The sequence below is a fragment of the Amblyraja radiata genome, chromosome 19 (assembly GCF_010909765.2).
Source record: "Amblyraja radiata isolate CabotCenter1 chromosome 19, sAmbRad1.1.pri, whole genome shotgun sequence".
NCBI classification, from domain to species: Eukaryota; Metazoa; Chordata; class Chondrichthyes; order Rajiformes; family Rajidae; genus Amblyraja; species Amblyraja radiata.
In genome coordinates this window covers 11,591,355-11,616,227 of record NC_045974.1, presented here as the reverse complement: position 1 = coordinate 11,616,227, position 24,873 = coordinate 11,591,355, and the positions used below count along the sequence as shown (strand labels likewise).

Genomic DNA, 24,873 nt, shown 5'->3' with positions numbered 1-24,873 from the left:
CATTATAACATATAAAAGAGGAGCAGGTGTAGGCCAATTAGTCTCTCAAGTCTGTGTTGACATTCAGTAACATCATGCTGATCCAGTCTTGTCCTCACCATCACTATATTGTTCCCCCCATCCCACTTATCTCCCATATGGTTTAATGTCTGTTAGTTTCTGTCTTGCGATTTATTTACTTGGATTGTTTTCTCTGGCGTGCTGGAGGCTGAGGGGAGACCTGATGGAAGTGTATAAATTCATGAGAGGCATCGATAGAGTAGATGGACAGACCTTTATCCTAAGGTGGAAATGTGAAAGACTAGAGAGCATAGGTTTATGGTGAGAGGGGCAAAGTTTAAAGGAAATGAGGTGGGGCACGTTTTTTGCCAGAGTGTGGTGGGTGCTTGGAACGTGCTGGCAGGAGTGGTGGTGGAGGCAGTTAGGATAGTGGCGTTTAAGAGACTTTTGGATAGGAACGTGGCTATGCAAGGAATGGAAGGATATGGGTCACACGCAGGCAGAGGAAATTTGATAACATTCGCAGTGCATTTAAAATGTTCCACTGTTTGGTCATAACTTCAGTGGTAAAAGTTTTAGCATTGACACAGAGGGTTCTTTTTCCTCTCAAAGATACCTTCCTCTTGCACAATTGCCAGAATGGGTTTGATCGTGTATTCGACGTCTCCAGTGTGACTGGAGAGCTCCCTGCTCCAGCTAAATTAATAGTTTACCAAATGATACTCTTAAACAGCAATGTTTAGTTACGTTATAAACTTCTCCACCGTCTTGGAGAAGTATCTCACTAATGGGACCAGTTTGTAAGCTATTGCAAGCAACCAACTTCGCAGTGGACTTTATAATAAAATATGTAAAAATGGTCAGTTTACCCATGGTTGCAAGAGAATAGCTCTGTCCAAGTCTGCAATACTTTGGAAGCGAGGATGTGCAGGACAATTGAAAGAAACGTAACTAACAACTTGGGGCCATGTGTAGGAAGGAACTGCAGATGCTGGTTTACACCTAAGATAGACACAAAATGCTGGAGGAACTCAGTGGGACAGGCAGCATCTCTGGAAAGGAATGGGTGACGTTTCGGGTCGAGACCCTTCTTCAGACGTGTGTTTGTGTTCTTTCAGGAGGTTGAACTCAGCCGCATCAGCATCCAGGAGAAGTTGGGCTTGACAGTCTGCTACAGAACAGACGATGATGAAGATGATACTGGGATCTATGTCAGTGAGGTAAGCTGCTGAGGAACGATGTAAGCCAACAAAAGGCCTTTAGTGGCCCTGACTTGTGCACTGGCTGTGCACCAAGCATTGTAACTCTAATTGCTGCAGTAAATTGCTTTGTCTGAGTAATATGATTATTGCAACTTGTTTATCTTAAGCATGTGTTTCCACGGTAGATCTTAATTATTGAGCATTGTCAGAGGGTAAAATAATGAAATGATGAACATTGAGTTGACGCCACACATATGCTTGGCTCTTACACAAAGCTCTCGTCGAGGAACAGCAAAGGCTCGAAATCCAGGCCATGAATACAGTTCAATTGATAGGCCATTTAGGAAAATGTTGTAGATCGAACATAGCATTAACCATAAAGAGGTATTGTTTGAGATATGCCCAACATACTCAACGTCCCCGTTTGTGATGTTGTCCTTGCTACTCTGATAAGACACATCTTTGGGGAGAAGTCGTAGGGAAGGTAGTTAATTACTTCCCTTCCTTTGTTACTAGCTCATGGTTTATGGATCTCTTTAGTTATAACCTTTGCAAGTTTCAGGTGGGAAATTACTGTTGGTCTGCCTGCTTGAAACACTGCAATCTTTATGGTGACCATTCTCCTTCATTACTTTTAAACAGCAACAGTGCTAGTGGCATTCTGACACTGGTATGGAAATTGCACATTATTTTGGTGAGATTGTACAGAGTGAAAGCATTGACCCTATTTGATCGGCCTCTTGAAAGAAAGGAAGTCTCTAACGCTATGAAGGTGGGATTCAAAGATTACAGTCGTCAGGAAACAAAATTGTGAAGTGTTGGGCCATAGGTTATCAAAAAGTAATCATAAATGAGATAAAAAAGGCCTCCATTACTGTAATAGCGGATTTAAACAGGAACGCAATGGTAAAATGAGAGAAATGAATAGTTGAAGATAGCGATCGTGCCAAAGGTGATAGATAGAAGTGTCCCTCAATTGCAGGGTCATCACTCATCTCTGCACAGTGTTGACGTTGATCGAGTATAATTTGTATTCCAAATTCTGCAACACACAATAACAAGAACCAGTATTAGACGGGAGCGCCCATGAATCATGATTGCCACAGCTTCATCTGATCATCTAAACAACGGCCCCTTCTTAAAATTCCTTATTTGTTGCTTATCTCACTTGGCAGATAACAAAATGGTATAAATTCTCTTTCCATAAATTCTGCAAGTGTTTGGCTGCTGTAATGGTATGTAAGCTAGATTTGAGATCATCTGCCACTGCTTTGAAGTGACAGCACAATCAGTAAAGCATGGCGTACATTGAGGGGGGGGGGGGGGGGGATGTTTTGATTAACCTCACTAGACTCAAAACTAGAGAACAAAGCATTTAATAGTCTCCAGCCTCAGGTTATAAATATCAAAGCAAGGAAATTAACAGATGTCCTTGATGCTTGGTCAATCAATATGTGACATTATGAAGCATTCTTAGACTGCAGGTCATCAACACTCGGCAACTTCTTTAAACAGTACTCTTCTGTAAGATGTCCTATAGGCAAGGCTCAATCAGCTCAGCTAGCTGCATATTCCATGCAGTTGCACTTACAATAAATGCTCTCTTTCAATGGACCCTGTCAAGGTCCTAAATGCGCACAAAATCCATAAGAATAGTTTTAGGGAAGTCCATTCAGACCATCGGTTCATAACTAACCCTTTGCAAAGAAAGGTAGCAGGGGTGCGGAAGTGGTTCCCCAGAGGACATAGTACTATGTACATGTACCATGGCCTGGGCTTTCGGTCCGCATTAACCAACCTGATCTCCCTGTGGCTCAGCACTTCAACTCCCCCTCCCATTCCGAATCTGGCCCGAAACATTGCCTATTTCCTTCGCTCCATAGATGCTGCTGCACCCGCTAAGTTTCTCCAGCACTTTTGTCTACCTTTTGGTGGTGCATCTCAGTATCCGGTTCACATGCTTTGCCCGCCATTGGCAATGCAAGTTTTCAGCTAGCTATTATGGCACACCAGGCTGATCCACTATTCCTTCTGGGAATAGAAATTTGGTCACAATTCTCTCCCTGACACACCCAGCCATCTCTTCTCAAATGTGGGGATTGGTGAAAGTCTTAGGTCAAAATTCAGCAGATGCAGGAAACCTGAAATAAAATGAAAACTGCTGGAAATACGCTGCAGGTTGGGCAACATTGTGTCAGATATAGGTTTCTGGCCTTAATTACTTTACATTGAAGCACTGGAGATACAATAAGATTTACATTGCAGAGTAGAGGTAGATGAGGGGTTGAAAGGATAAAATGTTGGTTAGACCGCACGTAGAGTGCTGTGTTTAGTTCTGGTGATCATGCTATGAAGGAGATTTAATTTAAGTTAAAGAGGGTGCAGAAAATTCCACAGGAATGTTGCCTGGACTAGTGGGCTTGAGTTATAAGGAGAGATCGGACAGATTGGGAATGTGTTCACTGGTGTGAAAGAAATCAAAGGGTGACCTTGTAGAGGTCTCTAAAATCATGAGAGGTGTAGATAGGGTAGATAGTCACAGTCTTTTTCCTTCAGTGAGGGAATCCAAAACAAATGTTTGGTTACTGAAGAATATAAGGTGAGAAGGGACAGATTTAAAGGAGATCAGAAATGCAATTTTTTTCCACACAGAGGGTGGTAGGTTTGTGGAATAAGCTGTCAGAGTAGGTGGGAGAGGCAGGTAGAAAAACATTTGGGTAGCTACGTAGATAGGGTGGGTTTAGAGGAACATGGCCAAATGCTGGTGAATTAGACTATCTTACCCAGGCATCTTGATCACCAAGAACGAGGTGGGTCAAAGGGTCTCTTTACATGCTGTATAACTATGAATGTGAGATCCTGGCAGGAAAGGAAGATTTTCTGAAATGCAGACTGGGCAGAGGTATTCTGTAACATGGTCACTCAGTCTGCATTTGGTTTCCCCAGTGGAGGGGAGAACTACATCACGAGCATTGAATGCAATACATGATATTGGAATAAATGCAAGTGGCACTGCTTCACCTAGACCATATAGGTCTCTGGATGGTGAGAAGGGAAGAGTGAGACGGTTTGGTGTTGCATGGCAAGAAACCATGAAGGGTGGATGGAGATGAAAGAGTCAAGCAGAGCAGCCCAGCGGAAAGGGATCTTTTGCAATACTGTAAGGAGAGAGGAATAAAAGATATGTCAAGTGATGGTATCACATTGGAGGTGTCTGAATATAGAGGTCGATAGGATGGAATTTGAGGCTGCTCTGGGTGCACGTAGAGGGTGGTGAGAGCAGACGTGCCGGTGATGGAAATGATATGTCTAATAGCCCTGTCAACAATGGTGGAGTGGAGACTTGGGTTAAGGAGATGGAAGGCACTGTTTTTGGAAAGCATCATCACCAGACAAACTGATAGCATAACCTTGGACATCATTTTATCTCTGCAGGTTGACCCCAATAGCATTGCTGCCAAAGATGGGCGCATCAGGGAAGGAGATCGGATCGTGCAGGTAAACATGGACAGAAATGTTTTGACAGACCAAGATTGTAGAGCTCCTCTTATTGCAACACGAACTAGACAGGCCTTAGATGTGCAACGAGTTGATAGAGGATTTAATTCTAGTCGGGTTTGGTACCAGTTTCGTGTAATGAATGCAGCCCCCACAGAGGGTGCCATACCACGGCTGGGCCAGGCATACATTGTTGCCATAGCAACATTCAGACTCGACCCTGCTGGATAGCATTCCGGTTTGGCAGAAGCAAGGGCACAAGAAAATGGACTATTCAAAACAAATATACATTATCAAAAAGGAAGCTGCTTTGTTATAGAGCAGATCACTGGCTTCCCAGCCTTTGTTTGCATGCCAGTGTTAAATTGCTTGCCAAAGCAAGTTTCAAATAAGAAACCTTTTTTATAATGTCTGCAGAGCTGTCAGGCAGTTCTTTCAGATTTGTTTATGGTCCTTGTTTTAATCTCCACCAAGGGTGTCACAGTGCAACCTACCCAGATGTTGCAGATATGGGGGGTAATCATGGCGTCCCACCAGGACCAGAATTGGGAGTGCCTCTCTCCTTGATGTACTGTATATTCATGACCGAGACTTGGGAATAAGAGGTATAATTTCAAAATTTGCAGGCGGTGTAAAATTTAGACCGTGGAAAACAGTGGCAGACTTTCCCTGAAATGTGCCAGTGTGTAGCAGATGTATCTAATTTAGAGAAGAGTGAAGCAATTCACTTTGGAAGGAAATGTAAGGAGAATCATTTTGATCTAAGTGGTGCAATTGTAAGGTGAATACTGCAAATTGAAAATGAATATATATATATATATATATATATATATATATACACACACACACACATATATATATATATATATATACAGTATGTGTGTGTGTATACACACACACACACACACACATGCACATATATACATTGCCCTCCATAATGCTTGGGACAAAGACCCATCATTTATTTATTTGCCACTGTACTCCACAATTGAGATTTGTAATTGAAACAAATCACGTGGTTAATGAGCACATTGTCAGATTTTATTAAAGGGTGTTTTTATACATTTTGGTTTCACCATGTGGAAATTACAGCGGTATTTATACATAGACCCCCATTTCAGGGCACCATAATGTTTGGGACACATGGCTTCACGGGTGTTTGTAATTGCTCAGGTGTGTTTAATTGCCTCCTTAATGCAGGTATAAGAGAGCTCTCAGCACCTAGTCTTTCCTCCAGTCTTTCCATCACGTTTGGAAACTTTTATTGCTGTTTATCAACATGAGGACCAAAGTTGTGCCAATGAAAGTCAAAGAAGCCATTATGAGACGGAGAAACACGAATACAACTGTTAGAGACATCAGCCAAACCTTGGTCTTACCAAAATCAACTGTTTGGAATATCATTAAGAAGAAAGAGCAATGGTGAGCTTACTAATCGCAAAGGGACTGGTAGGCCAAGGAAGACCTCCATAGCTGATGACAGAAAAATTCTGTCTATAATAAAGAAAAATCCTCAAACACCTGTCCGACAGATCAGAAACACTCTTCAGGAGTCAGGTATGGATTTGTCAATAACCACTGTCCGCAGAAGACTTCATGAACAGAAATACACACTACAAGATGCAAACCACTGGTTAGCTGCATAAATAGGATGGTCAGGTTACAGTTTGCCAAGAAGTACTTAAAAGAGCAACCACAGTTCTGGAAAAAGGTCTTGTGAGCAGATGAGATGAAGATTAACATATCAGAGTGATGGCAAGAGCAAAATATGGAGGAGATAAGGAACTGCCCAAGATCCAAAGCATACCACCTCATCTGTGAAACATGGTGGTGGGGATATTATGGCCTGGGCATGTATGGCTGCTGAAGGTACTGGCTCACTTATCGTCATTGATGATACAACTTCTGATAGTAGTAGCATAATGAATTCTGATGTGTATAGACACATCCTATCTGTTCAAGTTCAAACAAATGCCTCAAAACTCATTGGCAGGCAGTTCATTCTACAGCAAGACAATAATCCCAAACATACTGTTAAAGCAACAAAGTAGTTTTTCAAAGCAAAAAAAAAAGGTAAATTCTTGAGTGGCCAAGTCAATCACCTGATCTGAACCCAATTGAGCATGCATTTTATATGCTGAAGAGAAAACTGAAGGGGACTAGCCCCCAAAACAAGCATAAGCTAAAGATGGCTGCAATACAAGCCTGACAGAGCATCACCAGAGAAGACACCCAGCAACTGGTGATGTCCATGAATCGCAGACTTCAAGCAGTCATTGCGTGCAAAGGATATGCAACAATAGACTAAACATGACTATTTTCATTTACATGACATTGCTGTGTCCTAAACATTATGGTGCCCTGAAATGGGGGGGGTTATGTTTAAACACTGCTGTAATTTCTACATGGTGAAACCAAAATGTGTAAAAATGGCCTTTATTCAAATCTGACAATGTGCACTTTAACCACATGTGATTTTTTTCTATTACAAATCTCAAATTGTGGCGTACAGAGGCAAATAAATAAATGATGGATCTTTGTCCCAAACATTATGGAGGGCACTGTGTATATATATATATATATATATATATATATACATATACACAAACACACACAATTCTGTGGATCTGTGCAAGACAAGCTGGAAAACCTGTTAAGAATGCATTTGAGTCCTTGAAGTTATTTGGGCAAAAAAGCTTGTGACTCGGGTTCATTCCTGATCTCCTGTGATGTCTGTCTGGAGTTTGCACATTCTTCTTGATTTTTGTGGGTTTCCCCTGGATATTCTAATTTCCCAACGATGTACCAGTGGATTAAATGGCTCCTAGTGTGTAGCTGAGTGGAAGGCGAGTCAGTGAGGTGTTCATTAGCATGTGAGAGAATAGGGTGCAGGGTATTCAGTGAACAATACGATTGTTGGGATTGCTCAGAGAGTTGGCATAGACTCGATAGACCCAATGGGCTGTTCCTACATCATAAATGTAGGTAAAAGAGGTCTAAGAGTACAAAAGCAAGGTGCTTAAAAATAGATCCCCAACTCAAAACGTTGCCTATCCATGTCCTTCAGAGATGCTGCCAGATCCGCTGAATTACTCTAGCACTTTGTGTTTTACTCAAGAATTCAGACTCTGCAGTTTCTTGTGTCTCCATTTTATAAAATTCTGGTTATGGGGCTAGTCTGGTTAAGAATTTAATCCCATTCCGAACACTACATATGGAAGGATATCCAAACAATATCCAACAATATTAAATGAGCGCTGGGGAGATTTCCTGGAACGGTAGCAGGGGTGAGGGACTTCCACTTTGTACTGAACACAAATAAACCAAGGTTATTCCCTCAGTCAAAACGAGGTTTAATAGTGGCATTCTACATTATGTTAGCTTTGCATTTGTTAGACAAGGAGAGTTGTTTTACCTACTGACAGGAGATGGTGGAGTTTTAAAATCACTAGGACAAAAAAACAGAAGGGAGATGAGATTTTTCCACCGTGAGTTGTTTTGATCTGAAATTTAGTCAGAAAGGAGTTTCGGTAGGAGTGGCAAAATATTAATTAGTTCTATCCTTGCAAATGCAAACAAACCATTAATTAATACCACAGTGCATGCAGCCAACAGTAATTTAACACCAAAAACTGCAAATGCTGGAAATCTGAAATGAGGAAAGAAGATTATAGAAATACTCAGCAGGTCAGCTGGCATCTGTGGAGATATAAATAAAGTTAATGTTTCAGGTCAATGAGCATTCATCAGAACTGAAACATTGGCTGGTTTTCTCTCCATAGATCGTGCCTGACTTACTGTGTATTTCCAGCATTGTCCTTTGATGAGAAGTTGAATAATTCTTTCAGTGCTATTTCTCCATTAAGTGAGGGACTGTCCAACTGAGATCACAGGGCTTACCTACCAGTATGGTAGATACTAGTATCTGCAGAGCCAGAATAGAGGAACACAATCTGAGAACATGTATTAGGATATTCAAGGTTGAGATTCTGAATACTCCTCCACTAATCTTAAAACAGCATGGGCACGGTGGGCCAAAGAGCCTTTCTCTGATTTATGACCTAATCTTTTCTGCATAATCTGAAGAATGTGGTTTGAATAGAGGTCTAGTTGAATCATTTTAATTGGCATTAGTGGCATTCCTACCAGCAACACTGATATAGGGAGAGCTGCTGGGAGAATAGACATCGCCGCATTGGAAGGTGCTTTGGAGTGTGGTATCAAAAGAGGCAAGAAAGAACATTTGTTGTTATTCATTTACTAACTCATTGTTAAGAATGGGGAACACAAGCTTTCTAAAAGGTATACATTTTCTTTATTATCCCCTTGAGTTGCAACTTTGCATGTGGGACTTCAACTGGCAGGAAGAGTTTCCTTCCTCACACTGGTGAGACAAAGTGAGACCATAAATCTCTTCACTGCAGGGTAATATCGGCCTTGTTTCATGCTGAGTAAATGTAAAAGGCATAAGTTAACAGTCTGTCTGAGAAACGTCATGAGAAAGCCAAATGGAAGCCTTGTAACATATGCCCAATTATGCAGAGATTTCAGCACCTTCTTTTGACAATAAGCTCAATGTATTTGTTTATTCAAGCACATTCAAGCACCTGCATGCAAAAAAACTACTACAAAATATAATGCAGCTTCTTCAAAGTGTTATTAAAAAGTCCGTGCAGCAGACTTTGAAGAATATGCAGTTCACTGACCAGAATGTTTATTCTTGGAGATGTAGCATGGAAACAGACCCTTCGGCCCACTGAGTCCATGCCAACCATTGATCAGCATTCACACTAGTTCTGTGTTATCTCACTTCCTCATCCACTCTCTACACATTGGGGGGGGGAGGGGGGAATTTACAGAAGCCAAATAATCTACAAACCTGAACGTCTTTGGGATGTGGGAGGAACCCAGGCAGTCAATCAGGGAGAATGTGCAAACTCCATACAAACAGTGCCCAAGGTTAGGATCGAACCCAGATCTCTGGTGCTGTGAGGCAGCAACTCTACCAGCAGCCTCACTGTGTCTTAGGCTGCCTCTTTATAATTGGGGGAACCAGAAATCTGACTTTCTTAAGTGCCGGAGATTTAAATCACGGAGTGTATGACTAATCTTCTCTTATTAATGTATGTTGTGACAGGTTCAAGAAAGGAATAATGTGCAGTCTTTAGTAGATTTGTGGAGTGTGGAACAAGCTATTGAATCTGGAAGGCATTTGAAAATACCTGTAACATTAATGGCACTGATAAGAATTCCATGAAATTTCTCTTTGGGTGAATGAAGGGAAGAGACCTCAGAATGACAGTCGGTTCCACTGGCAGCATGAAAAAAAAATAGACTATCAGGCTACGTGTGCTACATTTGTTGCCCCGGGCACTTCGGAGAGGCAGTTTGATATGCCGTGATGCCATCTTCCTTGTTCAAGAATGCCTTCAGGGCGCTCCTCTTTTTCTAAATGTTTATTTGCAGATTATTTGCAGAAAGTGAAGCTAACTACAAATAACTCCCATGGTCCGTATCGCGCTGTTCTCTTGGCGGATTTTTAAAATTCACTACCAACTTCTCAATTGATTCAAGGTGTTTTAGGAAAAACAGTGTGCCTGTAAGCAATGGAGGTCCATCTCATGTTGCATTGCTTCTAATTGGATCTCCCACCAGTGCAGAGGTTGACTGATTCCAGCTCCAGCACCATTATCTCTGACTGACACTTCCATTACTCTGAAGAGAAAAAAGATGGACGTCATCTGTCATCTGCCAAGTAATTGTGTTCCTGGATATATGTTGCTGAGGCACATGTTGGACATTTATGAACATTACAGCTTCCTGTTATGTCCAGCTTCCTTTCCCGATCGATAACAACTTCTGCAGTAAGCACATAATTGAGTGACAGCACTTACTGCCGTGATCCTCAAGAGGAGTCTTTTGTGTGGAAAAACTATGCCAATTCTTTATACAAATGACTGGAATTTGCTTTTTACAATGTTCAGGGTTGATGTGGTGAAAATAAATATGATTTTCTTTTTAAAATCTCTTTGTCCTTGTAGATAAATGGCAAGGATGTCCAAGACCGGGAAGAAGCAGTGGCGTTGCTCTCCAGCGAGGAAAGCAGAAATATTCTCCTGCTGGTTGCTAGACCCGAGATTCAGGTAACCATTGATTAACACAGAAAGCCCCATCTATTGCGTGTTGAAAATCGTATTATCACATACTTTGTAATTGGAGTTTAGATAAATGTACCATATTTGAACGTAACAAGATCCTGGAACAATTAATGCAATGAATGCATGGATAGGACAGGTTTGGAGTGATATGGGCCAAATGCGGGCAGGTGGGACTAGTGTAGCGAGGACATGTTGGCCGGTGTGGGCAAGTTGGGCCCAAGGGCCTGTACCCACACTGTATCACTCTAATAAATGGCGCACGCCATCTTTCAGCAGCATTAGTTGAAGCATGGATATTTCAGCAGTATTAGTTGAAGCATGGATATTTCAGCAGTATTAGTTGAAGCATGGATATTTCAGCAGTATTAGTTGAAGCATGGATATTTCAGCAGTATTAGTTGAAGCATGGATATTTCAGCAGCATTAGTTGAAGCATGGATATTTCAGCAGCATTAGTTGAAGCATGGATATTGCCCAGAAGAAATGTCCAATTCCTCTTCTGGTGGAACTTGTAATATTGCAACCTCTCCCTAGTGCTGCACTGCAGTGTCAGGCTGGTTTATGTAACATTTTGTCGTGAGGCTTGGAACCGCAAACAAAGAGCAAAGGGAAGGATGCTTTGGAGTGGTGCATTTCTCTGTGATCTTCAAGGTGGTGGTGAGCTGTGCCAATGGAGTTTCGGTCAGCAGGCAATTGTTATTAAAACACCAGAAGTACCTTGAATCTGCTTTCATTCCTCAATAATTTTTGTTGTTGCACTTTACTTCTCCGCCATCTTGATCCCACGATGTTCCTTTATTTCACATTCTACCCCCCCCCCCCCCTCTACATTCTCCACCCTGTCAATCTCCCCACTCTCCCGGGTTCCCTCCTCATCAACTCCTGTAAATAATTGTCTGAAGATCCCAAGACTTTGTTTCCTCATGACATTAACTATCTCTTTCAGTACACATTCACTTTCCAGATACTGTGATGCTCATTATTCGCTATCTTTTACCATGAATTCTAAACTCAGCAATGAAGGAAACAATCTCTCGGGTTGAAAATGGGTTGCTTTACAATGCGTTCTTCTTTCTTTGGATTCAGTATTTGTAAATCCCAGCCCTTTGGTCAGTAGATCATCCGAATGAAGAAGCAGGGACTGGTTCTGATAAAGGCATGTTGATAAATACTCAAAGCCTTTTGAACATTCTATCGGCATATTTCCACCTTATCCTGTAAATATTTGTAGCATGGGAGAATGCCAACTAACCATCCGGTTGTTTGGGAGAACAAACTATATCCACACTTCCATCAAAGCTGTGTGCTTCAAAAACCTATCTATTTTCTTTCTTAAATGAATCAACACTGACATCCTAGTAGCAATTAATAGCATGCTCTGACACATACAACGTAGATATATATCTGAATCCTTCTGTGACATTTTAAAATTGATGAGCCCTTGTCGCTGATGCTCCAACCAAAATAAATATGCGTTTAATTCTCATTCTATCTCAAGTTGGAATAAAATTTCCATTACATCTGTTCCTGTAGAAATAGTCCCAATAGTCCCATTCCTCATACCTCAGTTCCCTATTCCTGGCATCATGCTTGTTCCTAATAGTATCTTATAATGGGTTGTTCAAAACTAAATAGAGTTCTGGCACTGCAGTACACAAATTTATCATTGCATCTGCTCTGTCATTTTATTAAATCCAAAATTCTATTTACTTTTACTTTGGAATTATTCCCCAGTACTCGTATGTATTCAAATCTCAAGATGTCTTCTACTCATTCCTCAGGGCCCTTTTCAGTGGGTACACACCATAAGACATGAGAATTAGGCCACTCGGATCTTCGCGTCTGCACCGCTATTCAATCATGTGTGATCGATTTTCCCTCCTCATTCTCCCCATTCTCCTGCCCTTTCCCCATGACCTTTGATGCCCTCACTAACCAAGAACCTATCGATCTCTGCTTTAAAAATGCCCAGTAACTTGGACTCCACCGCCACCTGTGGCAATGACTTCCACAGATTTACCACACTCTGGCTAAAGAAATTCCTCATTTCCTTTCTAAAGGTATGTCCTTTTATTCTGAAGCTGTGCCCTCAGGTCCTAGATTCTCCCAATACTTGAAACATTCTCTCCACTTCCACTCTATCTTGGCCTTTCATTATTGTTTCTTTATTCACTCCAGAACATATCAATACAAACTGCTGCAATAAATCTGTCTATTCTAGCAAATTGTAGTGTTTTAGAGATGACCTCACTATTTCTCATATCTATCCTTACCCACTATCTGGAAACATTGAAACAATGTCCCCTATTCTCCAGTCCAATGGAGAAAGGAACTCATTCCCTTGAGCCCGCTCTGCCAATCGTTGAGGTCATCATTGATCTGTGACCTGGTTTCCAAAAGCAAAAAGGCGCAAATCCCTTAACACCTCTTTAGTTAATCAAAGATCTATCAATCACAGATTTTAAATAAGTAATTGAGTCAGTAACTTCCATTGGCAAAGGGCAGTCACAAACTTGGACTAGACTTTGTGCGTGATAATGTTTCACAACTTCCCCCTGAGAAACTTGACATTAATTTATGTAGTGCATCCTTTGGTCGTGGATTTCTAAACCACAAATAGTTTTACCCTATCAAATTGCCTCTTAAATCTTCTGAACGCCAGGAAATTGAACCCTGGTTTGTATAATGACTCCTAATTTAACTCCAGAATCCCCTCACGTATTATCCTACACTCACTCCAAGCCCAGTTTACCTTTTGGACTTTTTAAATAGCAGATCTAAATGGTGCAGTCAGAGTAGGGCTTGGTACTTCTGTAAAGCCACACCTAACCACAGATTCGTGTTCCATTATCATTTTCTGTACCTGCCCCCTGACATGTAAGTATGTTGTTGGACCCTTACGTTTCTCTGTACCTCCACAGTTTTTGGAAAAGATTCAATGATTCAATTAAATGATCCTTTATTGTCACCTGTACCAAGGTACACTGAAATGCTTTGTTTTTGCATATAAGCCGCTAGACCGATCTGCCGCATACAGCAGACCTCACCAGGCAGTGGACAAAGAGTCACCACGTTTCTGGCGCCGACAAAGTTACAAAGAGTTAATCAAACAGTCTACATTTCCTAGCAGTGATAAACCAAGCCTGCCACCACACTTGGGGAACCCCACCCACCGGGACCACCTTCATTTTCAGCAGCTCCCGACTAGGTACCCCCTCGATCTCGGCAGCATACCGCCGGGTCCACCTCCGTTCTCAGCCGTCCCCCGCAGGATTGCATCGGCGGCCTGAGACCCTCCTCGCTCTCGGCGGCCCACCGCCAGTATGCGCTCGACGGCGCAGGTTCCTTCTCGCTCTCGACGACCTGCCTGCATCTCTGGAGCTTTCTGCCACCGCACTACGCATCTCGGGTTCCAAGACGCGTGAGCTAGGCCTGCCGAGGGGATGGCCCACAACTTGCCGTGTTCCCTTTCTCCACGCACGGCTCGCTGCAGTGCTTTCTTTTTTTTTTAAATGTCTGTGCTGGATCTTGGTCCTGGAGAGTTTTTCCACCTTTAATTTCTCCATTACCATCAACCTACTTCCATGAAATGTTTAGTGTCCACTGGCCCCCTTTCTCCCTCTCTCCCCAACAATTCAGTCTTCACTTCCTTGGGCTGTCCAGAAAGGCTATTTACCTCTACAATAGTAAATACAGGCACAAAGTTATTATTTAACTAGCTTCCACTATTTCCTACTTTTAGCTTTTTGTCCACTGTTTTCCTTTACTACCCAATCCTCAGCTTTGCTCTGAACCATTCTCTTTATTTCCATATAAAATGTAAATGTTTTTTATGTACCTGACAAGTTTTCAATCCATATTTCATTGAATTCTTACTATGTCACCTTTTGTCATTCTTTACACCCGCCTCCTTTATTAAAATTTGATTTATTTTGTATAATTTAATGCTTTTGGTATCCCCTCCCTTACTGGTTATGCACAGAAGACAAGCGAGGCTTTAATCTCTTGAGTACAAATGGGCATGCATCATGGTAAATTATTTTCTTTTGTATAGATACTCCTTCAATTTATCCATTATAATAATCCACATAAACTTGTTGAATGCTCAATCCACTGAAGTCGGAATTAATCTAGAAACCTCAAGTTTCTCACTTTCACGTGCAACAGTGTTTTTGGTATTACTTTTGCATTTAGATAAACGTTCATACCATTTGATTTTTAATTAAATCCCCATGCAACTGTAAACCATTTTCAGCTGTCCCTCTTCAATCCTGACCTCCAGTGCTGTCTGTGTGGAGTTTGCACATCCTCCCTGTGACCACGTGGGGTTCTCTCTGGATAAACTCTATGGGCCAAATCACTGCCAAATTTATGTGGAAAAATAAATCACTAAATCTAAGGTCTTTGTACAGTAAGCCATCATAAATACACCTCAAACTGTAAGGCCAAGCTCCAAGTTTGTAGAAATAAATATCACCAGTAATTTGTCCTGGCCAACAATTAAGCTATGGCTAAGAAAGCACACCAACCCCTCTACGATTTAGGAAGTTCGGCATGTCCCCAAAACCTCCCACCAACTTCTACAGATTCACCAAAGAAAGCATTTTATCGGGATGCTTTACAGCATGGTTTGGGGACAGCTCATTCCAAGACTGCAAGGAATTGCAGAGTTGTGGACGTAGCTCAGACCATCACGCAAACCAATCTCCCTACCATTGATTCCATCTGAACTTCCCGCTGCCTTGGCAAGGTCACAAGCATAATCGGGGACTAGTCTCACCGAGGTCATTCCATCTTCTCTGCTCTTCCATCAGGCGAGAAGTACAGAAGTTTGAAAACACATACCTCCAGATTTGATGACGGTGTCTTCCCATCTGTTTCAGGCAACTGAACAGTCCTCTCATCATCTAGACTGCGGTCCTGATATCCCATATACCTTATTGGAGACCTTTGAACTATCTTTATTCGGATGTTATCTTGCACTAAATGTTGCACACTATATCCTTTATCTGCGCACTGTGGGTAGCTTGATTGTAATTATGTATAGCCTTTTCTTCGACTGGATAGCTTTTCACTGTACCCCAATACACAGGACAATAATAATAAACCAAACTAAATAATCAACATTGCTGTACTATGCCAAGCTCCCTCTAATGGACACAGAAGCAATTACATAATGTGGTCCAAAGTATGACTGCTCCACCAGAATTTCGAGATAGTATTACTCTCCACCATGCAGGTACATATCATGCAGTGATTTGTATTCAGCTTTAGATTTCCTGATTGTCAGTGGGAAGGCCCATGAGCTAATAATTGTTTTGTTAAATCCTATCTTTTTCCTCTTTTAACAGTTGGATGAGGGTTGGCTGGATGATGATCGAAATGATTATCTCGATGAGCTACACATGGACATATTAGAAGAACAACACAATCAAGCAATGCAATTCACAGCCACAGGTCTTGAGCAGGTAAGATGTGTTGCTTGTGGGAGCTTTCTCCGTGCAGTTTGGCTACCTAATTTGATATGTCTTTCAGGAAATCATTAATTGGTTGTAAAGGATTGAGATGATGCAATGTCACTTGCATCATGGTTTCATTTTAAGTGCCAACTATTGAGTCATTTATAGTGAAACAAGTCCAACCTTGCCCTAGGTGCCACTCATTTTAACAACAGCGTTGCCCTTCAGATCAATGTGTCTCTGCCTGTCCAATTAACTCAAGATTTGAATGCCAAATTGTCAACATGCTCAATTCACAGTTGTAGTTTTGTTGTGAAGGACTGTTATTTATCCATTTCTGTAAAATTTATACGGAGATGAAATAGCTCTAACCTCAGCAGTCCAGTCCAATCAAACAGTACAGGTCAGTTACGTGATAGATCTCTCGATCTGTACGTGTTGACCATAAACTGAGGGCAGATTGCAACCGAGTTTGAATTATGACCTAAGTTTTCCATACTATACATAAAAGGCAGATGGACTTGCTTGCTTGACAGCTTCTTGGCATATTCTAATTTTAAGTTCTTACTACTTTTGCAAATTATTTCAAGCTTAAAGTGTCATTGCCTTGCACGAAAGGCGGACATTTTAGAGTCTAATCGATAGATGTTCTTCCCAGGCAAGAAATTGACCATTTGCTGTTAAGATCCCCTTATCTGGTAACTAACAGAAATCGATTGTCTATGCTTGAGATCCTGTTCTTAGAGTCATAGGGTCATGAAGTCAAACAGCGCAGAAATAGGTCCTTCGGCCCAACTCGTCCATGCCGAACAAGATGCCCATCTCAGCTGGTCCCATTTATCAGCATTTAGTCCACATTTCCGATTCATGTACCTGCTCCTAATGTCTTTAAAATGTTTGTTATTGTACCTGCCTCAACCACCTCATCTGCCAGCTCAACCCAGAGAGGCAACCCAGAAGATTCCCTCTCAGGTTCATATTAAATCTTTCCCTCTCACCTCCACAACGGCTTGTACAACTGCAACATACTGTCCAAACTTCTATACTCAATGCCCTGACTGGTGAATCTAGTGTGCATTGAACAGCACTTTCAGGGTGCTATTGTAGTTGTACTCCTTGATCTCTTTTCTACAACATTCCCTGCGGCTCTACCGTTCACTGTGAAAGTGCAACTCCGGTTTGACTTCCCAAAAATCAAGGTTCTTCTGATCAGTGCTTCATGTTGCCAATTAAGCTTCAGATGGCTGGGCCAATTCAAGCCTCTTCCTCAACTTGATCGTAAATTGCTCTCCATTTGGAAATGACTTCAAAAGAAAACTTGATCATTATTAATAAAGCTGTCAATTAATTATCATTAATGCTACTGTTAAATTTATCAACCAAAATGAATTCTGTTGGAGGATAGCATACAAGGAACCACTGGTTCTGCCCTCTGATGTTCATGAGTGGACAACTGGTGCATCTGTGCACTGGTACACAGAAGACAGAGATTAGCTTGTGGTGAGTTCCGTCTACCATTTACACTGGGTTGCTGGATGCTCCCAGTGAGTGGATCAAGCTGCTCGATGCTATCCAAAATGTCCCTACTCCATTTCAACAGTCATAGCCTAGTCTACCTTGAATGGGTGGGAGCTTTAAACCTTTAAGGATGCTTTGAGAAACATCCTTGAACCTTGACCTCTGTCCAATTGGTAGTCTCTTCATGTTGCAGGACTCAGAATGGAGTGTGTTTTGGGCCTGCAAATGATGCGTCCTGCACATCGGAACCAACTTGGTGTAACTGGATCTTTCTTGCTGGGAGATGATGCTGATATTGTTTCAGTTATCCTGCCAATGAGCCTAGCGGAGGTAGCATTAGTGGTAGCTCTCAAGGGCTTTGATGGGTGTGGTGCAGTTAGTCCGTATCTCAAATGTATATGGGAGGGCAGAGATCTATGGTACCCAATAGATTGTAACCTTTGTGCCGGTTGATCTACAAACATTCATGTCTTTGGATGCCAAAGAAAAATTTGAATGTCATTATTGACAGTTGCTTTCATTGCAAAGCGGCTTTTAAGATGTTGTCCTGTTGTGGTCCTTTGTTGTCAGAGGGCAGTGAAGACCCGTTGGTGGAGCACCTTCCTCATTCACATGTTGAATGAAAGGTCCATTGTTACACATACTTCAGTGAACGAGTCAATGGTGACTTAGAGCTGAGTTTCCAAGCATGTGCACGATGCCCTATTGTGCTTGTGGTAACTAAATGTTACATGGGGACTAATTTCTGCCTGCAGCCAAACTTGTGAAGATGGTCGTGTTCCCGATAAGGACATAGGAGTAGTATTAGGACATTCAGCCCATTGATACTGCTCCACCATTCAATCATGGCTAATCTATTTTCCCCCATTCTTCTCCCTGTACCCTTTGACACCCTTACTAATCCCTCTCGACTGTTTAGTCAATTAATTTGATAAAGTCAAGAAAGGGGCATGCATAGTGTTATAGCCTTTTAAACCCCCTTTCTTCTCTTTGGCCTCTCATTCTCATGTTTTCACAACCATTCTGTTGTCAACTGTCTTCAGATGCTTTTCCATCTTTGAGTTGAGTTGAGTTTATTGTCACATGCACTGAGGTGCAGTGAAAGGCTTTTGTTGCGTGTTAACCAGTCAGCGGAAAGTGTGTAATCGTGTTGTTCAAATATCTTCAAGTATTCATCTACTTAGTGACTGAATGTAACTTTTTTTATGCAAGCAGAAAAAGCACGAGGAAGATGGTGGAACAACAGACACGGCAACTACCTCCTCCAATAACCACGAGAAAGACAGTGGGCTTGGCCGTACGGATGACAGTGTGAGGAACGATGAGAGCTCGGAGCAGGAGATCCTGGGAGAGGAGCAGAACAGCACCTTGCTCGAGAGCCAGCGAGAGCTAGGCTATAGTCAGGACACTTTGGGCAGCAGCGAGCTCCAATGCAACGAGAGCTTTGTGTCGGGCGAATACAACGATTCCGACTTTGTCGGCACCCAGGACGAAGACTGCGAGAGGTTCAAGGAGCTCCTGGAGCTGAAGTGCAAGATGAACAACCGCAGCCAGTTTGACCTTTACTATTCCACCAGCACCATAGAATGCGGCAAGAGGCAGCAAGAGGTGATGGATCGGGAACTGGAGATACTCAACGAGGAGCTGAGGAACATTGAGCTGGAGTGCCAGAACATCATGCAGGCTCACCAGCTGCAGAAGGTGAGGGAGGAGTATGGGGACGTGTGGTCCATCCATGGCAGCAGCTTCAGGAACTACAACACCAGCGTCGACACACAGAGGGGGAAGCTGGCCGACATCCTGGAGCACCCTGAGAAATCGGACAAGGACAGCTCAAGCGCCTACAACACGGCCGAGAGCTGCAGCAGCACCCCGCTTACGGTGGACCGCTCCCCGGACAGCTCTCTCCAGCGAATGGTCTGCATCATCAACAAGAAGAACCTACGGAGCGCCGTCGAGCAGGCGCCGCCATCGCCCAGGGAAGTCAGCCCCGCCGTCAGCAGCTCCTCGGAGACGCCAGAGACAGCTGTGCCTGGGGAGGACCCGGGGAACCTGACGGAGGGGAGCAAGTCGGGGGAGCAGGAGTGCGGTGGCGGGGAGCGGATCCCTTACCTGTCGCATTACCACAGCTCCCCTCACAGGCACGTCAACATCCCCGCCCACGCCCGCCATTACCAGAGCTACATGCACCTGATCCAGCAGAAGTCGGCGGTGGAGTACACCAACAGCCAGCTCAGCCTGGTCAGCGCCTGCAAGGACTCGCAGAGGGCAGGGGGCGAGGCAGAGATGGCCGGTGGCTCCAAGTTGGATTGGAAGGTGAAGGTGCGCAGCGACGGCTCGCGCTACATCACCAAGCGGCCGGCACGCGACCGCCTGCTGCGCGAGCGAGCGCTCCGGATCCGCGAGGAGCGCCGCGGCCTGACGACGGACGACGACGCGGTGAGCGAGCTGAAGACGGGTCGTTACTGGAGCCGCGAGGAGCGCAAGCAGCACGCGGCGCGCGCCCGCGAGCAACGGCGGCGGCGCGAGCTCATGCTGCGCAGCCGCCTCGAGTGCCTGCAGGGCGACGGCGCAGAGGGCAAGAAGGAGGTGAGCATCATCGAGCTCAGCCACAGAAAGATGATGAGGAAGCGCAACAAGAAGATCTTCGACAACTGGATGACCATCCAGGAACTCATGACACACGGTGCCAAGTCACCAGACGGTACGAGGGTCTACAATTCCTTCCTCTCGGTCACTACTGTGTAAAAGGAGACACTTGTTTTTTTTATATATATAAGGACGCTATCCATTTTGAGGTAGCATACAATTGCCTCGTTAAATGTGGCATGTCACTTTTTTCTATCCGAGGACTGCTTTTGATCTGAATCGTGGTTTTTACAAGCAGTTGCTGATTCACTTTTACAAGATTTATAAATGTGGTAACTGTTTGTAGGTCACAAATCCCCACCATCCATACAGTACGTACATACCATGGTCATCAATCTCACTATTTGTATTAAAAAAGAGCCATATTTCATATTATACTATTGCTATTGTAACTTAAGAATCTGATTTTATGTCTGTTAATCATTACACTAGTTTCTTTTGTATTATGTCTATGTTATTAAAACTATATGACGCCAATCCCAATAGCTTTGCATACTTGAGCTGCCAGCTCTTACATTACTTTCTATGCTGCAACATGGGAACATCAAATTAACATTCAACGTTTTTTTAACTCTCACACTTGTTCAGCCATGTATTGTACGATTAGTCTGTAAATTAAAAGTGTATTGTCCAAGTAAAGTGTAGGTGGTTGAGTGCTTCGTACTCTAGTGGATATGATGCTGTAGTCAGGTAAATTATGTGGTTATTGTGAAGATAAAATAAATTATTGCTTATATTTGAAGAAATGCAGATTTCACAGAGTAACTATGTTATTGTAAAATCTATTCCTGCACATATTACAAATCTTTTCTTATTGCCATTGAACAAGATTCAAGTTGGAGAACCATTATTTTAAGGGTATAAATCAAAAGTATTTCTATTCAGTCCGATGCAAGTGAATTTTCCAATTGTTAATCTCTATCAACAGGATTTTAAATCACCCATCAAAATCCTTGTTACATCGTCAGCATTAGAAAAATAAAAGTCTGAATATTTTCAGCATACAGAAAACTTGAATCTTAAAGGACCAGCCAGCTATGCCAGTGCAAGAACTGGCACAGGTAAATGGGATCTCAATCTTTTCCCACCATTCGGAAAAGTGATGGTTGAGCTGATACCTCAACGCCATTTAATGAAGAGAGACACAAAAATGCTGGAGTAACTCAGGCAGCATCTCTGGGGGGAAAAAAGGAATAGTTGAAGTTCCTCAACACCATATTCCTGAGTCCCTGAGCTGCAGAAATCTATTAACCTCAGTGCTGAGTGCAATCAATGGCTCAGTTGTCACATCTCTTCAAGATACAACATCCAAAATATTCAACACCCTTTGCATGAAAACTCCGAAGTGGTTAACCTCTGATTTGGCCTGGCTCTAGAGTACTTAGACAAGGACGGAGATGCATCCTTAAGCTGACATCACAGAAATGTTCAACATTTTTAAACTCTTGAGCACAGAAAGCCAAATTATTCAATCTTTCCGCACGACAGATCTGCCATTCCAGGAACAAGTGTGGTGGATCTTTGCTACTCTCCCGTCACAGCAAGTATATCCAATTTAGTTTAGAGGTGCAAAACTGTATAAAGTATATATAGAACAGTACAACACTGTCCTTGCCAAACATGATCCCAAGTGATTTGTATAGCTTGGCATATAACTCTACACGTGATCCACATCTCGCCATTCCCTACATATCCATATGCCTGTCTAAAAGTCTCATAGCTGCCACTTTCTAATCTGCCTCCAACCCCACCACGTCAGCATGTTCCACAGATGATCTCACCAGGGTCCTATATAATTATAGTCAGACATCTTTAATCTTTTGCTCACAGTTTCTTGCATAAAAGACCAGCACGCCATTAGTCTTCCTACCTGCTTGCTGCATCTGAATCTTATTACAACATTTTCGAACCTCACCATTTACAAACTACTTAGCATTTCCGTTTCAAGTGCATTTTTTTCTCTCTGCAGAAAAGGTACTTAGCATTGCTAGTTTTTCCAATCAAAAGGATGCCTTTGTCAAAATAAGAGCTTCAATGTCAGTGAACTGCACAAATTTGTATCAATATTATGCATGCATTTGTTAAACTTCGTACCTGTTTACGACAATGTCAATATTGGTGTCCTTACTGAAGCATAACTGGGGAAAGGTGGTGAGAGAGGCAGCAAGAATTAGAATTTGGAGCTACCTGCAGCAACTACATCTGTTTCACAATAACTATGACATATCTCAGTTCATTGTATATCGAGCAGATTGAACACAAAGCGTCATTGATATAGAAGTTTTATCATTTGGAGAGGGAATAAAAGAATTCTGGAGTGAACAAGGTGCTGAGTATTTGGGGCACAATAAAGAGTTTTCAGCAGTTCATAACAGATGACTGAATTAGTACAGGGGAGAGAATTCCAAGCAGGTAATGCTGATGAGGCAAAGAGGATAGAACCAGAGGGAGTATAGTCTGAAGAAGGGCCTCGACCAAAAACGTCACCAATTTCTTCTCTCCATAGATACTGCCTCACCTGCTGAGTTACTTCAGCATTTTGTGTCCACCCTCGATTTACCAGCATCTGCAGCTCTTTCTTAAAGAGAGGAAGTATAATCTTTGAATGGTGGGGCGAGGGGTTAAATAGGTTAATACTGATGGAAAGATCAATGAAACAGATGTATGAATGGCAAGAAGGCAGGTCAGCGAAGACTTGCTACAGGAATAGAACACAGCTAACAGATATTTTGTGTACGAGGTGAAATCTACAACATATGGAAGACATAAGACCCTGTAAATGAAACATAAAGAGTTTGAAGAATTCAGCAGGTCAGGCTCCAACATCTGTGGAGGGAATGGACAGACAACCTTTTGGATCGGGATCCTTCTGCAGACCCGACCAGAAACATTGTCTGTCCATTTCCTCCACAGATGTTGCCTGACCCATTGCATCCCTCCAGCACTTTGTGCTTTGCTCAAGATTCCAACTGTTGTGTATCCGGCCCTTATGAATGGGTAAGTTTGGAAGCTCACTGGTTGAAGTATTTGATCCCTTTTTCCTGTAGCCTTTGAGCTACCTCTCCACATTAACGCCACCCACCCCCCTCCAACTTGGTTATGCTGTATATAATTTCACAACTGTACTGTTGTGAAAGATAAGGAAGAAAAGAAAAATCCTCAGTGCAACATGTAAATGTTAAAAACGACCAAAATCTTTTTTTTGAAATTACTTATACTTTTATGACAGAAAATGGAGCACTTGAAATGAAAGGTGCAATTAAAAAGAGACCCGGTGTACAAAGCAGCAGGCATTGGAAATATCGGTACTTAACTTTTAAGGCCTTCAGCCTGTTTCCATGGAAACCTCAACAACTGACACATTTTTCAAAGTGTGCTGGGTTTTCTCAACAGCGTTCTGTACGAGAGGAAGCAAGACAAAGATAGGGCAATGGCAACCTTGTTCTGAAAGTCAATGTCAGCGAAACTTTGAGTTAAGGAACAGAATGTCAAACTAAATTGCACCAGTAACCTTAATTTTAATTTCTAAGCTTGCAAAGCATCCTACACAATTTCATGCATTGCTCTGGAAAGTTAAGAATACCACTTAATAAATACAACTCAATTCTAACTCAGCGGGACAGGCAGCATCTCTGGAGAGAGGGAAGTGAAGACGGGTCTTGACCCGAAACTTTTTGTGTCTATCTTCAGTTTAAACCAGCATCTGCAGTTCCTTCCTACACAACGCAATTTTAAAATATACCTTCTGTATAGGAATGTATCTGGCTATGTAACAGGGCAAAACACATTTAAAAATAAACATTTGAGACAATGGTTCCCATTGCAATGAAACATGAGGTGCTCCTCAACCCAAAAGCTCTGTCACACTGACTTTCAGAATTGTGTTAACTTAATTGTCGTCGGTCTGGTTTTTTTAATGACATCCTTTCTTTAACAAAATAAAATGCTGCTGAGATCCTGAGCGTCCTTTGGAAGAAAAAGCAATAATAATATCGGTGTTCAATCAATGCTCATAGCTTTCTGGTTTCTCTTCATCCTGGCAAACAATGTTAAAATTACTGAACCTGCCAACTTGCTAAATTTTAGTTATCAACCTGTAAATTGGACAAAGCACGCCAAATATCCATCCCAGTTAAACCAGAAGCAGGTGTCCTATCCATCCTTCCCCCCACCCAAGTCGCACCAACTTCTCGTTCTCACCTAGCAAACAGCTAGCAATGGCCTTATTCCTTCATCATCATTACTTTTTTGCATATCTTTCATTCATTTGTTCTATATTTCTCTAGATCACCCTCTATATCCCCCGTTTCCCTTTCCCCTGACTCTCAGTCTGAAGAAGGGTCTCGACCTGAAACGTCACCCATTCCTTCACCCCGAGATACCGCTGAG

At 42.4% G+C, this 24,873-nt stretch overlaps 1 protein-coding gene across 4 annotated transcripts in view; it reads left to right on the top strand.

Moving 5' to 3' along the window:
• pdzrn4 (PDZ domain containing ring finger 4) overlaps positions 1-21,230 on the top strand; it is a 331,311-nt gene extending 310,081 nt beyond the window's left edge. For 2 of the 4 annotated variants that reach the window (XM_033037672.1, XM_033037674.1), the window contains 5 exons: positions 1,119-1,220; positions 4,638-4,700; positions 10,742-10,843; positions 16,210-16,326; positions 19,048-21,230. In XM_033037672.1, coding sequence (XP_032893563.1) covers positions 1,119-1,220; positions 4,638-4,700; positions 10,742-10,843; positions 16,210-16,326; positions 19,048-20,583 — 1,920 coding nt within the window. In that variant the 3' untranslated portion in view covers positions 20,584-21,230. The remainder of the gene's footprint in view (positions 1-1,118; positions 1,221-4,637; positions 4,701-10,741; positions 10,844-16,209; positions 16,327-19,047) is intronic. The other 2 variants (XM_033037673.1, XM_033037675.1) reach the window with 1 other exon arrangement.
• The last annotated feature ends 3,643 nt before the right edge of the window (positions 21,231-24,873 follow it).